Below are 14586 nucleotides of genomic sequence, written 5' to 3' on the forward strand. Positions count from 1 at the left end.
TACAACTGTCTACTGTGATCTCAACCATTCAAAGAGACAACCATTGACAGAGTGCCTGGCACACGCACAGCCCTGCTTTTGGTGGAGAGCAGGACAGGTGGCAGGTGGCAGAAATGCTTCAGCTGAGGGTAGGGAGGGAATAGGTGGGGTCAAAGTCCATGTTTGTTTGGTTTTTTTTTGAGACCGAGTTTCTCTGTGTAGTCCTGGCTGTCCTGGAACTCACTCTTAGACCAGGCTGGCCTTGAACCTGGAGATCTGCCTGCCTCTGCCTCCTGAGTGCTGGGATTAAAGGCGTGCGCCACCACTACCAGGCTTGTTTGTTTGTTTGTAAGAGCTTCGTGGGCTTCTTACCAGATTAGAAGGTCCAGCCTAAGCACAGGAAAGCTGAATAATAGAACAGGGTGTAAATGAGGTTCAGTATAGTAAAGGCTGAGTAAGCAGTGTACAATACATGGTTAGAGGCTGGTAGTTTGAATGTGATTGGTTCCCATAATTGCTGTGGGATGTTCTAAGTGCTGTAGGATGTTCTGTATGGCAAATGTGTTGCTCTGATTGGTTAGTAAATAAAACACTGATTGGCCAGTAGTCAGGCAGGAGGAAGTATAGGCAGGACAAGGAGAAGAATTCTGGGAAGTGGAAGGCTGAGTCAGAGACACTGCCAGCTGCCACCAGAACAAGCTGCATGTGAAGATGCTGGTAAGCCACGAGCCACGTGACAAGGTATAGATTTGTGAAAATGGATTAATTTAAGCTATAAGAACAGTTAGCAAGAAGCCTGCCATGGCCATACAGTTTGTAAGCAATATAAGTCTCTGTGTTTACTTGGTTGGGTCTGAGCGGCTGTGGGACTGGCGAGTGACAAAGATTTGTCCTGACTGTGGGCAAGGCAGGAAAACTCTAGCTACACATAATCTCACAGGGAGCGGCACTAGTAGGAGGTATGGCTTTGTTGGAGGAAGTACGTCACTGTGGGGGTGGGCTTTGAGGTTTTCTATGCTCAGGATACCACCTAATGTCTCAGTGGACTTCCTGTTGCCTGCATGATGTATACTCTGAGTTGCTATTCCAGCACCACGTCTGCCTGCTCCCCACCATGATGATAATGGCTGAACCTCTGAGCCTGTAAGCTGCCACCCCAATTAAATGATCTCCTTTATAAGAGTTGCTGTGGTCATGGTGTCCCTTCACAGCAATAAAAACTCTAACTTAAAAAACAAAAACAAAAACACCCTAACTAAGACAGAGACCAAGAATGAATAGGAACTACCATAACATTCCTAAGTATGAAGAAGGAATAATACTTTGCCTTTACCTAGGGCTTTAATTTTCTATGCTTTCCTGTAGGTCGTCTTTTTTAGGCAGCCTGAACAGTCAGGAGGTGGGGGTTGAGTGGAGGGAGGTGGAATGGCCTTGCATGGAGGACCATGCAGCATGCACAGTCCCTGTTATCGGAGCAATTTCTGGTGCTTGTAGAAGTGGCGTATTGGCAGTAAAGGACTCTATAGGTGTTAGGACGTGTGCTCAGTGTGCTCTGCAGATGAACTCCTTGTGTCTGTGAATAGGCACCTGGAGACAGGGAGCCAGTTGGTCTAGGACTAGCTAGATCTTAGCACTAGGAACTTGCTTAGTTTCTCTTGGCCTCAGTTTGCCTCTCCAAAATTAGATGAATGATCTCTTCCAGCTAGAAAATTCTTTCTTTATACGCATTAGAACCAAATCGTACAAATTTCTGTTTTTGAAAAATCAAGTTTTGAGGTATCAGTTTGCATCTTTATTTTGGGCACTCTTCCCATCTTTTTTTTAAATCCCCAACTTTTTCTTTTTTCATTTTTATGTCTGTAATTTCTCATTTGAGCTCACATAGTATTCTTGGGTTGGACTCACCTACAGGGTTTATAGGTGGCGGTGACTGCTGGTGACCATATCAGAGGAGCAGCAGGTGGCAATTGAAGTGCAAGGTGTCAGTCCACCAAGAGGCAACCCCAGTGGGTGACTCCTGGTTAGGCAACCCCCACCCAGACCGCAGACTCCGGAATGTCTTTTGCTTCTGCTGTGCCTTTACATGTTTGCTGCTGCTGTCGCCTGCCAACCAAGGAGTTGGCTATGAAAAAATGCTTTCTGCTTGCTCATGTTCTGTTAATATGTAACAGGGTACTTAGATATAAATGTATATGGGTTATTAGGGTGACTTTGTTTTTACTCATGTAAAGGAGATAAAAAAAAAAAACCTGTTTTTATCCATACTCTGTAGGAATTTAGCAGAATCACTGTGTGGGGTAGATCTTAGAATGAACAGCTGTTTTTTAGAAGTACTTTGACCTTGAAGAATTCCTTTGTGGAAGACAGTTTTGCCGAAGGGGCTTTGCAGCCATCCCATGACTTTGGTCACAAGACGCCTCAGGCACACCTGAGGCTCTTGTCTTACTGTGGATTGCACATGATACACAATGAAGAACTAGAGTCATGGAGGCATGTGATGCTCTCCTTCGGTAAGACATGTAAATTAAGATTAGGGACCTTGGTATGAGGAAATTCTTTGTGTAACAATCAATAAATATGCCTTTGTATGGAGGCTCAGGGTCCAGTCCAGTTCAGTCCATCCCAAGAGGCTGGACCTTCCTGCTGTCACATGGGCCTTAAAATTTCATCTTGGAGTGACTTTTTTCTTCAACCAACAATGAAAGAGCACAGAAAGAACATGAAAGAATAGAGAATAAAAAGGGAAACCATCAAGAGTGTGAGCGTCTTTTTCCCCTACGTCCCACCCTCCCCTCCCCCCGAGAGAGAAGTCTAGTATGTACTGAGTGTGGATTTCCCTTGGAGCCCTGTGCTGGTCCCCCAGGCAGTGACAAAATTGGGGTTTAATCTCACCTCCAGCACTATCTTTGAACTGACATTTCCAACCCAGACAAAACCTGTGTACCTACCATGCATCAGACACAGGCCCTGTCTACAAGTCAATTTCTGCTGAATTCTATTATGTTGGAGGGCGTGTCCGTTACACAGGAGGCACGCAGTAAACCCAGAGGTAAGCAGAAAGGAATTCTGGGAACGCTAGTGGAAGGAAGTAGGAAGTGCAGCCTGCCCCACTCGACACTTACAGATCTTTTCTCCCGCAGCCTCTGCCATCTTGACATCCTTGTGTTGGGGATGAGAAGAGATGTTCAGTTTTTTTTTCTAATCGAGATAATTCAGAAACAAAAGGAGGAACGGAGTGTGTATGTCTAAATCGTACCTAAAGACCCCAGTTTGAAAGATGTCAGGTTGTCTGGGGTTTCTTAGGCAGGCAAAGGCTGTCAACAGGCAGGTAAGCACTAAGTGGCTAGGACAGTGGCAGCACTGACCACCGTGGCTCCCAAGCCTCCTTGCGGTTGGTATTCTGTTCAGTGCAGTTGGGGCCAGGAGCAGCAGTCTGGGTGGGAACAAACAGATGCAGTTTTGACTGAACTAACTGCTCTGGTTCTCAAGGCGGGCCACAGCAACTGAGCCTGGCCCTCCATTTTCCCTACCATAGCCAAACACCTTCCCTCAGCAGAGGTTTATCAGGATTAATTAGCACATCTAGAAGCCGGGCCAGCCACAGAGGAAGATGGGCGGGCGAGCTTCTGTGGAGCAGCTCATCCTGAAGCTCAGGCTGCCTTGACACAGTATCAAAGCGGACTTGGGGCGGGGCTGACATCCTCCCACCTCCCGTGGCTCAGGGCTGCGCATTTACTCTGGGTGAAGCTTTGGAGAACAAGCCTTGTTCAGGAGGACAGACTCAGCTCTGCCATTCCCCACTAACCAAACACCCTGTCAAAGGAGCGCCTTCTTCTAGCCTCCCACCAGCACCAACAAGGATTTTTCACCACTGTCTCTGAGATGGAGAAGGCTGCACCTGGTGTCAAGACTCCTGCACCCATCTGTTTTGTGAGTGTATGTATCCATGTTCACTTGCATGTGTGTGCCGGTGTCCAATACACTCACAGGCCAGAGGAAGATGGCTGATATCCACTCCCCACCTTATTCCCTTGAGACAGGATCTCTCGCTGATCCTGGAACCTGGAACTTACTGTTTCTGTGACTAGGCTGGCTGGCCTGCAAGCCCCTGCAATCTGTCCCATATAGTGCTAGGGTCACAGGCTCGCGCCCACACCTGGCTTTCACATTAGTCCTGGGGCTCTGAACTCTGGTAGTCATGCTTGCTCAGCCAGCCCTCTTTTACAATTAAAAAGAAAAAAAAGTTGTGTTTAAGTGTTTTGCCTGCATGTATGTGCACCACGTTGCCTGCTGGAGGAGGTCAGAAGAGGGTGTCTGATCCCCTGGAACTGGAGTTATAGAGGGTTGTGAGCCATTGAGTGGATGCTGGGAACAGAACCCAGGTCCTCCGTAAATTCAACAAGTGCTCTTACCCCATGAATCACCTTCCCGGCTCCATCCTGAATCTGTCTTCAGTTCTTTCATGTGCAGTGGTTCAGTATCTTTATGTCCCTCTTCAGCCTGGATTATGCTGGGTACTTTGTGCCAAGCAAATGCTGAAGGAAGTCTCAGAATGGCCCGGGAGCTTCTGACAAGGCAAATTTTAAAGTCACAAAATCCTTCGCCCTCATTTCGGATGCCTCCCATTGGTCCCCAGGCACAAAACATTACTGTGTTGTGAAACAATTGGATTTGTTATGAAAACACCTACTCTTTTAAATATTTGAAAGTAGAATGGAAAAAAAAATGATGAAATCGATGGGGGGGGGGTTAATGTTGAATTAAGTAAAATTGTGCTCCAAGACCAGAGATGGGCAAGCGACTCGGAAAGCGGGCTTTCCCATACAGAGGGAGGGATAGTGAGGAAGCCAGAGCCTGGAGCTAATGAAGATCTGGCCCCCAACACAGTGGATTTTTCCCACCATTGTGTGCTCCCTTCCTCGTCGCCAGCCCTGGGAGAGTCCCAGGGGAGCCCGGACTTAAGGCTAAAGTGGTGTTTGTAACCTTGTCATTGGGAAATGATGTCACAGGTTAGTTACACAGGCCCTGATCGATGATGGAGGCAGCAGCCGATCAATAGATCCCATTTCCGGGGAGAATTCACCCGTGGTGACCTGCAGGGGGGCAGGTGGTTCATCAAAGGAAGGCTGGTTTGAAAGATTTAATGCAGGTTCTTCCCGGTCTCCTCTTGGAGCTGTGGGCTGTAACAGGCCGGTAATAAACTACTTTTCCTTCAAGAGATCTGGGGAGATGGCAGTGGTACAAGGGACAGAAAGGTGACCACAGATCCTCTGGGAGACGGAAAGTCAGGATGGGGGCGCCCTGGGCTCACTTGCCCTGAGCCTCCTCCCTCCAACGCTACCTTGAGCTTGGGTGCTGAGCAGAGTAGCCCTTCCAGGCCTCGCAGGGCTGCAGCCCCTCGCCGTCGGCCCGAGCCCCTCCCCCGGCCCGGAGCCCCTCCCCGCGCTTCCCCTTGCCGCGCTCCCCTCCCTTCCCCTCCCTCCCCTTCCCTGCCCGCCCCGCCTCCGCCTCCTGCGCCCACAGCGTCCGCCAGCGCCGAGCCCCCAGGAGCCCGAGCGCGGCCCAGGGCGCCGGCGGCCCCTCCCCGGCGCGCTGACAGCAGACCCGGCCCCCGCCCCGTGCCCTCGCCGGCGGGACACACCCCCACCCTCCTCTGCGCCGCCAGTTCCCGCCGGCCCCATCGGGCGGCAGAGAGAGCGGGCAGGCGAGCGGAGCGCGGCGGCGCGGGAGGGAAGGGGCGCGCGCGGCAGGCCCACGGGAGCCGCCTGGGGCGCACGGAGCCCTCGTGCCCTCCAGGACAGTCGCATGCCCGGGAGCCGCTGCTGTGGGCGCCGGGAGCCCGGGCGGCGAACGGCGCGTGGGGCAGGGGTGGCGCGTAGCCGCGGGGACCCGGGCAACCGGAGAAGGAGCTGGAACCCGGCCGGGATGAGAAGGTGACGCCGCTGGGGGGCGCCACTCGCTTTGTGGGGAAGATGCTCGCCTACTGCGTGCAAGATGCCACCGTGGTGGACGTGGAGAAGCGGAGGAGCCCCTCCAAGCACTATGTGAGTACTGCTCCCACTAACCCCGGTGTGGGGCTGGCCAGGGCCGGAGGTGGCCCCTGGCCTCTTCTTACTATTAAGTCCCAGAGATTCGTGACCCCAGGGGCCGCCCTCGGCTCCAGAGTCTGTTCTCAGGGCTGCGATCTCTAGGGAAACCTTTTCTGTCCTTCCTCCACTCCCGTGTCCCGGGTTTCTTTTTTTGGCATTGCAATTGGCAAGTGGCTGCCCTTGTCTGTTACAACGGTGAAGTCATGTGTCCGCCCGCCGCTTGGATGGATGGTGGGGGAAGCTTTCGTCAGCCTCTTGCGGAGCAGTTCCTTTGGGAAAGAGCATTTTCGCCGCTCTCCCTAGGGGCGCGGGGCGCTCACGCTCGCTCGGCCCGGGATGCTTTTAGTTGCTTTGACCGGCGACGCACGCTTCGCTTTCTGCCTTCCACGTTTGCTGCTCTGCCTGCACCGGCTGGGTTCTGGGGACAGAGGAAGCTTTTGGCCCCCTTCCCCCCTCCACTCTTCACTCCGAGCTTTGATTTCCGTCTTAAAACTATTGTATCCCGTGGTGTGAGGAGAACTGTGACTTTTCCTTTTATCCCTCCTCTGGACGTGACCCTTCGCCGGGGTCATTTCCTCGTAAGTGATGCTCTGTCTCCAGACACTAGTAAGCAAATGTGGTCTGTGGTCTCCGAGGCACAGTTGACTGCCCCGCCGCCCCTCCCCCTTCCTTACCCAAACTTAATGAGAAGAGGCTACGGTTGACCGGCTGGGTTTCAGGGTGTGTGACAGTCCCCTTTCATCTCAGCCGGTCCTGTCTTCCAATCCTTCACACCTTTGGAAGTAAACACTGTCCTTGCCGCCTGAGGGTGCCTTGCTGAGCTCTGCTCCTGCACTTGAGATAGAAGAGAGTCCCGGTACAGTACCCAAGTCACAGAAGACAGGGACAGTGGGGCAGCCTCCTCTTTGCAAATCAGGCATTTAAAGGAACATTTAGAACGCTCAGAGCATTCATTTTAACAATTAAAACAGGCTGTTGGTCGCTGCCCTAGATTGCACGTTGGTCTCTGAAGTGCCTTTTATTTCCCTATTGGAAGGAGGCTGGGTTTGTGGTGTAATGCCAGCCCGGGGCTACTCTTTCTGCCTGGATCCCAGCAGACCTGAAGACGGGGTTCTCTACAGTTGACTAGTGGGGCTGGACTCAGGTTGGTAAGAAGGTAAGAGTGATCCGACAGGGTGGTGGATCTGTGGGGGACATCCCTGACACACAGCCATGTCATCTGGTGTTGAAAGCGTCTACTGCCATTACAAAAACCAAACCAAACCAAAAGCTCCTTGAGGGGCTGAGGAGGTGGCTCAGTAGGAGAGCCCTGGACCCGAAAGTGTGAGGCATTTCTACCCCCAGTCCTACGAAAACAAGAAAACATTTGGGGTTTCCTTGGGTCACCTGCTGGTCACCCTGCTCCAGGGTTAAGAATGGCGCCAACCTTCCTGACCTCATTTTTTGGGCGCACTGTGTGCTGTTTGAAAGATTCTCTTTTCCAGCCTTCAGCAGTTGCAGTCTCTGCCCTGAGACCCAGCAGGTGCTTTTCCAGCTCTGGATTTTACAGGAAACATCACATTTTAGCTCTGAGCAGCTATGCCCAAGATTACAATGTCCCACACACTGACAACAAAGTAGCAGCTAAGGGGACCAAGACCTGCTATTGGCAGTATAGAGAGGCCGGGCAGGCTACTGTGGGATCTCCTTAAAAGGCTGGCTCACCCACTGGCAAGCTGTGCAGCACTGTGCACATTCTTTAAAACTTCATGGACCTCAGTTTCCCTGTTTTGAAAAACAATTTAAACTATTTTATGTGTACGAGTGTTTTGCTTGCATGTGTGTGTCTGTGCACCACTTGCATGGAGTACCTGCAGAGAGCCAGGATCCCTTGGATCTGGAGTTTAGATAGTTGTGAGCTGCCCTGTGGGTGCTGGAAATTGAACCAGGGTCCCCCGGAAGAGCTGCCGGGGCTTGGAACCGCTGAGCCATCTCTCCAGCTCTAATTTCCTCACTTTCAAAGTGAGGATAATAATAGTGTTACTTCCTAGGACTGTCAGGAGAATTAAATGACATCATCCATGTGCAGTACTTAGCCCAGTTCTGGGTACTAAGCACTCATCAAATAGTAGCTAACTGTTGGTGAGAGTCTGACTAAGAAAGTTTGAAAACTAGCTATTAACGGTCTGACTGAGAGGAAGGGAGACTTGGCGCTTTAAGGCTGATAATAAAGTGTTCTGTGTGAAAAATACAAAAGAAGTCCTGTCTCCTTCCCTTGAAATGATCATTTCCTCCCTTTCTACAGACAGAGTGTTTCCGGGGTCATCTCCACTTCCGTGTAAGAATGGATGATGTGATTCTTGGGGCAGAGAGTGATGTCACCTGCAGATGGGATCACACTCAGAGTTCTAGAAACAATGAAAGGAGTGTGTTGTATGTCATGGCATTGTGGAGCTGGCTGGGGCAGACAGCTCATCCGGCACAACCCTTTACTTACAGATGAGGGAACGGAGAACCAGGCGGGTTACTTCCCGGGTAGCTAGTCACAACCTCAAGCCTGTGGAGTGAACTTTGTTCCCTGAAGGCACCCGGAGTCTGGTTGAAGTTGACAAGGAGGACAGAGACAACACTACACTCTTGGGGCACTGGTGCCTGACACAGGGGTGCCCAATGTTGAAGGAGTCCGGCAGGGCTCCGGGACGATCACCTCCCTTTTTGACCCTTGTATAGTAGAAACCCCACAGTGGAAGGGCAAATGTTCTGGATAAGGCTACTCTGGCTGGTAAGCTGGCAGGAGAAATTGCACTCAAGTCACATATGTCCTCGTAAATTCTACACTGGAGAATCGTGTCTCCTTCCAGCCTCCCTGCATTGAGGGTGAGTGCTGAGCCTGTGCTTTGGTGAATTGCAGAGCAGAGGTTTTATGGGTGCACAGGTTAACTGGAGCTTGATGACAAGGGAGACTTCGGGCCCATGCAGGAGCAGCAGCACTGTCTCCAGGACCCTGGAAACCCATGCAAAGGTTCTTTCAGGACACCTGGCAGAGGGTGTGCGCATTGCCACAAGGAGGGGGGAGCTGCAGAGGTGGGGGGCATCTGGTGCGTTGGATCTGTTTACGAAAGGCAGACAAATAGCCTCATCTTCCATCTTCTGCATGGTGCATCCAGCCCCTGGCTTCCTTCCTCTCGGCCAGCCCCTGCCTGGGGTGGGGCTGGGAAGGGTGAGCAGCTGCTGCTGCTGCTGAAGTCAGCCTGCCTGTCTGGGAGCTGGGCTCCTGTCCTAGTGCTCATGAGCTGTTCCTCAGGAGACCTTAGGTAAACTGGCTTTGGCTTCAGACTCTGTAAGATGGCCCTGCAGATGCCAGTTGCGGGCCACAGCTGCCTGCATGGGAGAGTCTTCTGACAGGGATGTGAGTTCAGAAGGACAGAATTCTTTGCACTCACGGGTGTGTATAGGTGTGTTTAGAGCCATATGGTGGTGGAGAGAAGCTTGTTTACCCAAAGCCAAGGAGGCATTATGTCTGTTTAGATTTGGGAGGTGTCCTGCTTTCACAGTGGTTTCCTTTCGTGAGTGTTTATTTCAGACAAATACCAGTCGTGAATGCTCTGATCCTCCACAGGACTCGAGGGAATGGAAGGAACAGCAGTGTCAGCAGTTACCTTCCATGGTGCCCAACGCTAACAGGCATGCTCCCCTGGGAGCATGATGGTTCATCTACTGTACCGCGTGCGCGTGCGCGTGCGCGTGTGTGTGTGTGTGTGTGTGTGTGTGTGTGTGTGTGTGTGTGCGCGCGCGCGCGCAGGGCTTTGATCCTTATTACAGATGGATTGACCAAAGCTCGGTGAAATTAGCTAGTTGCTTGGAACTCCCACTTAGCTTCAGATCTAGGTAAACACAGGTTAGTTTACCTCCCAAGGAGAAGCCCTAAGACGGGGTGCCTGCCGTTAGTGAGTCCAGGCTCAGGCCTGTATGACAGAGTGGTGCAGGGTAGCATTAGAGGGCCTCCCTTCTGGGGAGGGTGTTCATCCTGTGCCATGAAACTGGGTTTGACTGGTCGTGGAGGGAGAGGTCCCTGGGAGAATAGTGTCTGTCTCCAGTGCCTCCTGGGAAGATGAATGAAGGGTGAGCCTATGAAAATAGCACATTCTCCCCGCATTTATATCATCGTAGGTTTTGGGTTTGGTCCCGGAGCTGTGTTTTTAGGAATTGGCACCAAACTCATTCATGTCTCAGCTCCTCGTTTTTATTCTCTAAGCCCTGAGATTATGGCTCCAGCCCCACAGGAGTGAGAAGTGCAAGAGCCCTTTTTAGGGTTTGCATTATGGAAGAAGTGATATTGGACATAGGGGGTTCAAATACTGCCTCCGGCACTTCCTAACTGTCCAGCCAGTGACTCTGGGCTCAGTGTCCTCACCTGTAACCTCACAGTACTTTGAGGACGTTTCTCATCACCAAAGCACTGAAGTGCATCTAGGACCCATGGGTGAAGCTGAGAGAAAAGAAGGCTGGGCCGAAAGGAAGGCCCAGCTGTTCAGAGTCTATTGGGCTGTTTGCCCCATGGAAAGCACCCAGCATACAGGACACCAGTAAACAGGGAGCAGCTGTTCAGACCTGGAGGGGATCCTGGCTGAGCACTGGGCCCTACTGATAGATTCCTGATATGCGGAGAAGAGAAAGCATGTGGGCTGGGAGAAAAGAGAGGTTGCTCCAGGTAGGGACAGGACAAGGAGGATCCTAGCCAGATCAGCACCAGAGGTCAGCGCTGCCTGCTCCCCATCTTCCTGATTCTGGGAGTGTGAGTCTCTTACACACACATGCACACACGCACACACACACACACACACACACACACACACATGTGCAAATGGGAACCATTTCTTCTCTGTAGAGGGAAGTGACCTAGGGGTGATTCACGGGGCTGATGAGGCTCCCCGTTCACGGAACAACCAACCACATCCTTCAAGACCGTTGGGACAGGGAGCAGAGCCAGCCATTTCTCATGGCTTCGAGCGGAGTCGAGTGTGAGGGGGGCAAACTGGGGTTGGAGTCACTGTGTGTGGTGGCAGGCAGAGGGGAAGGGAAGGGAAGGGAAGGGAAAAATAAACCTATTTGATGTCAAGTGAGACTGGGTCCAGCTTCAGAAATATGAGCACCAGCTATTGCTTTTTCCAGAGAGCTATTCTGGGGCCAGCTGAGTTAATGGGAAGTGGGGGCTGTGAATTAGCCGAGTGCTGGGGGAACTTCTGACTTAGGGCTTGCATAGCCATCCCTGGAAATTGCCTTCTAATTTCCTCAGCCTGAGTCACTGACCAGTTTCTTGGCCAGAAAAGTCTAACGGGCAACTCTGTTCTCTTTTGCCTCCTAATTAAAGAAAATAAAACAAATAATAGAGTTATACATACGGTAGTCACACTTACTCATCTTGACTGCTGAGAATCCAGGAAAGGGATTATGGGTTGGGGCAGAAACCTCGGGGACAGGAAGGACAAGGGGTGTGTGTGGGAAACGAGGTGGGGATTCTGGCTTTGGAAGTAGGTTCTGAGTGAGGGCCAATGATGTTCTCTGCCCTGACAATTGCCAAAAATAATGGAAGCTTCCAACAGGGTGGTCAGTGTTTGGACAGGCTGATTCCCCAGAGGGCAAGTTACCTTCTGCCTGGTAGGGCTGCTGTTCTCTGTAGGGACGTGAGCTGTAGGCAGGCAGGTGCATGGAGAGAGTCAGGGGCTTGGACTAGTCAGGGGCAGGCCACTGGGAGGCCTCAGATGACCTCAGGCAAGTCTCCATAGTAGCATCAGGGACTAAACCCTGCTGTGTACACAGGGCTGACCAGAGTCCAGCCAGGACCTTGTAGAGCACAGAAGTCAGGGTAGGAACTGACCTGAAGACCTGTTAGGGCCAGGCCTGGCGCGGTGCCATGACTTACAACACCAGTGTGTGTGGGGGGGGTGAGGGTGGCTTTGTTCCTGTTTTATAGATGTGGAAATGGAAGTTACATGCTCTTGGGATTCTCACTCAGGGTAATTGTGTGGCAGGGCTGTGAGTCTTACCTTGGCCCCTAACAAGCTGGTCAGCTGCCACTTGATTCTCCATCAGAGCTGAGTCAGGGAGGTGACAAGCAAATCCAGGCAGAATGTTCTGAAGGAGAAGAGCACTCAAGGGCTGAGACTCACAGCCACACCATATGGAATAGGTTACTAGTGTTTGTGCCTCAGTTTCTACATCTGCAAATAATGAAAAAGTGTAGATGGAAATAGGACCTAGTTCCATGGTTCTAGTGAAAATTAAATGAGTTTATCCTTATAAAGGCCTCAGAACAGTGCCTGCATATCTGAAATACAAGATTAGTATCCGCCAAACTAATTCAGTCCCGAGTTGCTCGGAGCAGGAAGAACTCTCCATGAACTGGAGTTTCCAAGGGAGGCAGGTGGATGGAGGAGGCAGCCTTCATGGTGGGACTTGGGAACGATGAGGATGGGCTGGGATAGACAGGAACCAAGATGGAACTGCCAGAAGACACTGTCCAGGGAAGGGGACAGTCATGCCTCACTGATGGAACATGCAGGGGAGTTTGCACAGAGCTTGAGATGAATGTGGCTGAGAAGGAGAAAGAGCAGATGATGACGGCCAGGTGCACGGTCCTCAGATGGCAGCCACGGGGATTCAGAGCTCAACAGGCAGCCACCTCAGAACCTTGCTCTTCTCCCAAGGGATGGGAGTGAGCAGATGGTCACTGGGGTGAGGGACTCAGAACTGGCTGCAGAGAGGTGGGGAGAGCGTCAGGAAAGTGTAAGCACCAAGACCCGAATTCAACCCCCAGAACCAACATGTTAAAAAAAAAAAAAAAAAAAAGAAGAAAAAGAAATAGTTAAATTTCAGCCAAGTGCTTCTGGGGTCGGGGAGTGGGGGGGAGGTAGAGACACGGGGTCTTCGGGGTTTGCTCCTCAACTGGTCTAGCCAACTTGATAGGTTTTTGAGGACTGTAACAGACTCAGCCTTAAAGGAGTGGGTTCAGCAGGTCAGGATGCCTGTTGCCAATTCTGACAGCCTAATTTTAATTCCTGGGACCCACATGGTGGAAGGAAAAACTGATTTCCTGCAAATTGTCTCTTGACTTATTGTACCTGTGCACATGTGCATATGTGCATGTACACACACACACACACACACACATAAAGAGAGATGTGTACACACACAGATGTGTACATACACAGAGAGAGATGTGTACACACAAACACACAGAGAGATGTGTACACATACACAGATGTGTACACACGCACAGATGTGTACACACACAGAGATGTGTGTACATATATGTGTACACACACAAACACAGAGATGTGTACACACACAGATGTGTACACACACAAACACACAGATGTGTACACACACACAGAAAGACAGATATGTACACACACAGAGAAAGAGAGATGTGTACATACACAAATACAAGGAGAAATGTGTATACACACAGATGTGTACACACACAGAAAGAGAGATGTGTACATACACAAACACACAGAGATGTGTACACACACAGGTGTGTACACACACAAACACAGAGAGATGTGTACACACACATACATGATAAAATGTAATTTTTTAAAAAGTGGATGGTGTCTAAGAAACAACACTGGAGGTTGACCTCTGACCTCCTCATTCACATGCATGAACATGCATGTACAAGCTCTCACAGAGAGTGAGGGAGAGAGGGAAAGAACGCCAGCTGGCTGTGGGATTGCTCTTGCTGCCATGGTCAGCATGGAAGCCTTTTTCTAGGGCCACTCTGGAGGTTTTGAGTTAGCTGGACTCCAGCCGCTCCTCTTGTTTATAGCCTTTACTCCTACTGATCAGACTGTCGCATAAAAGTTTATTGCACCCATGCTCTTGGGGAGCAGGGGTTGGGCATCCAGGATTGGGGCTGTGGCTGCCCGGGTCTCAACAGTGGGGGTGGCAGGGCAGAGGCAGCAGCATTTCAGGGTAATAATTTCCACCCACACTGTCTGGTGGCAAGGAAAAGACAGGGCCTGCCTTAGAGTGTCTGGGCCGAATTCTGAATAACTCGGTGGAGCCCAGATAGATTGTCTCTGAAGTCCCAGTGTCGGGCTGGACCATCCACCCTTCAGAACTCAAGGTTGTCTATACAGAGTCTCATACTACCTCTTCCTTAATTTCATCCCTACCATAAACTTATGTATTCTAGGAGCCTTAACAGACAGTGATCAGAAAGACTTCCTTTTCTTTTTAAAAAAAAGTTTGAAATTGCTTCTTTGACAGTTTCTTACATGTAGATAGTATATTGTGATCAATCCCCTTCCCTCTTCCATCCTCCCCTACTCCCTGCCAGTGTGTGTGTGTGTGTGTGTGTGTGTGTGTGTGTGTGTGTCCACACCTCATGGCCTCCTTTGTTTCTTCCATAACTCATTGAGTCTAATTAGTATTACTAATCCATGGATGATGGGCCCCCACTGGAGCTTGGGCAACCTACCAAGGGCCACACCTAAGAAAATTGACTCTCACTTCCCCAGCAGGTATCAGCAGC

At 50.9% G+C, this 14586-nt stretch overlaps 1 protein-coding gene across 1 annotated transcript in view; it reads left to right on the top strand.

Annotated features, from left to right (window-relative positions):
* Window positions 1–5839: 5839 nt before the first annotated feature.
* The window catches only part of Sh3pxd2a (SH3 and PX domains 2A), a 212473-nt gene continuing 203726 nt past the window's right edge, over window positions 5840–14586 (top strand). The window contains 1 exon segment of the mRNA XM_028874661.2: window positions 5840–6023. Within this exon segment, the coding sequence (XP_028730494.1) occupies window positions 5952–6023 (72 nt within the window). The 5' untranslated portion in view covers window positions 5840–5951.

Source organism: Peromyscus leucopus, chromosome 1, assembly GCF_004664715.2.
Source record: "Peromyscus leucopus breed LL Stock chromosome 1, UCI_PerLeu_2.1, whole genome shotgun sequence".
NCBI lineage: Eukaryota > Metazoa > Chordata > Mammalia > Rodentia > Cricetidae > Peromyscus > Peromyscus leucopus.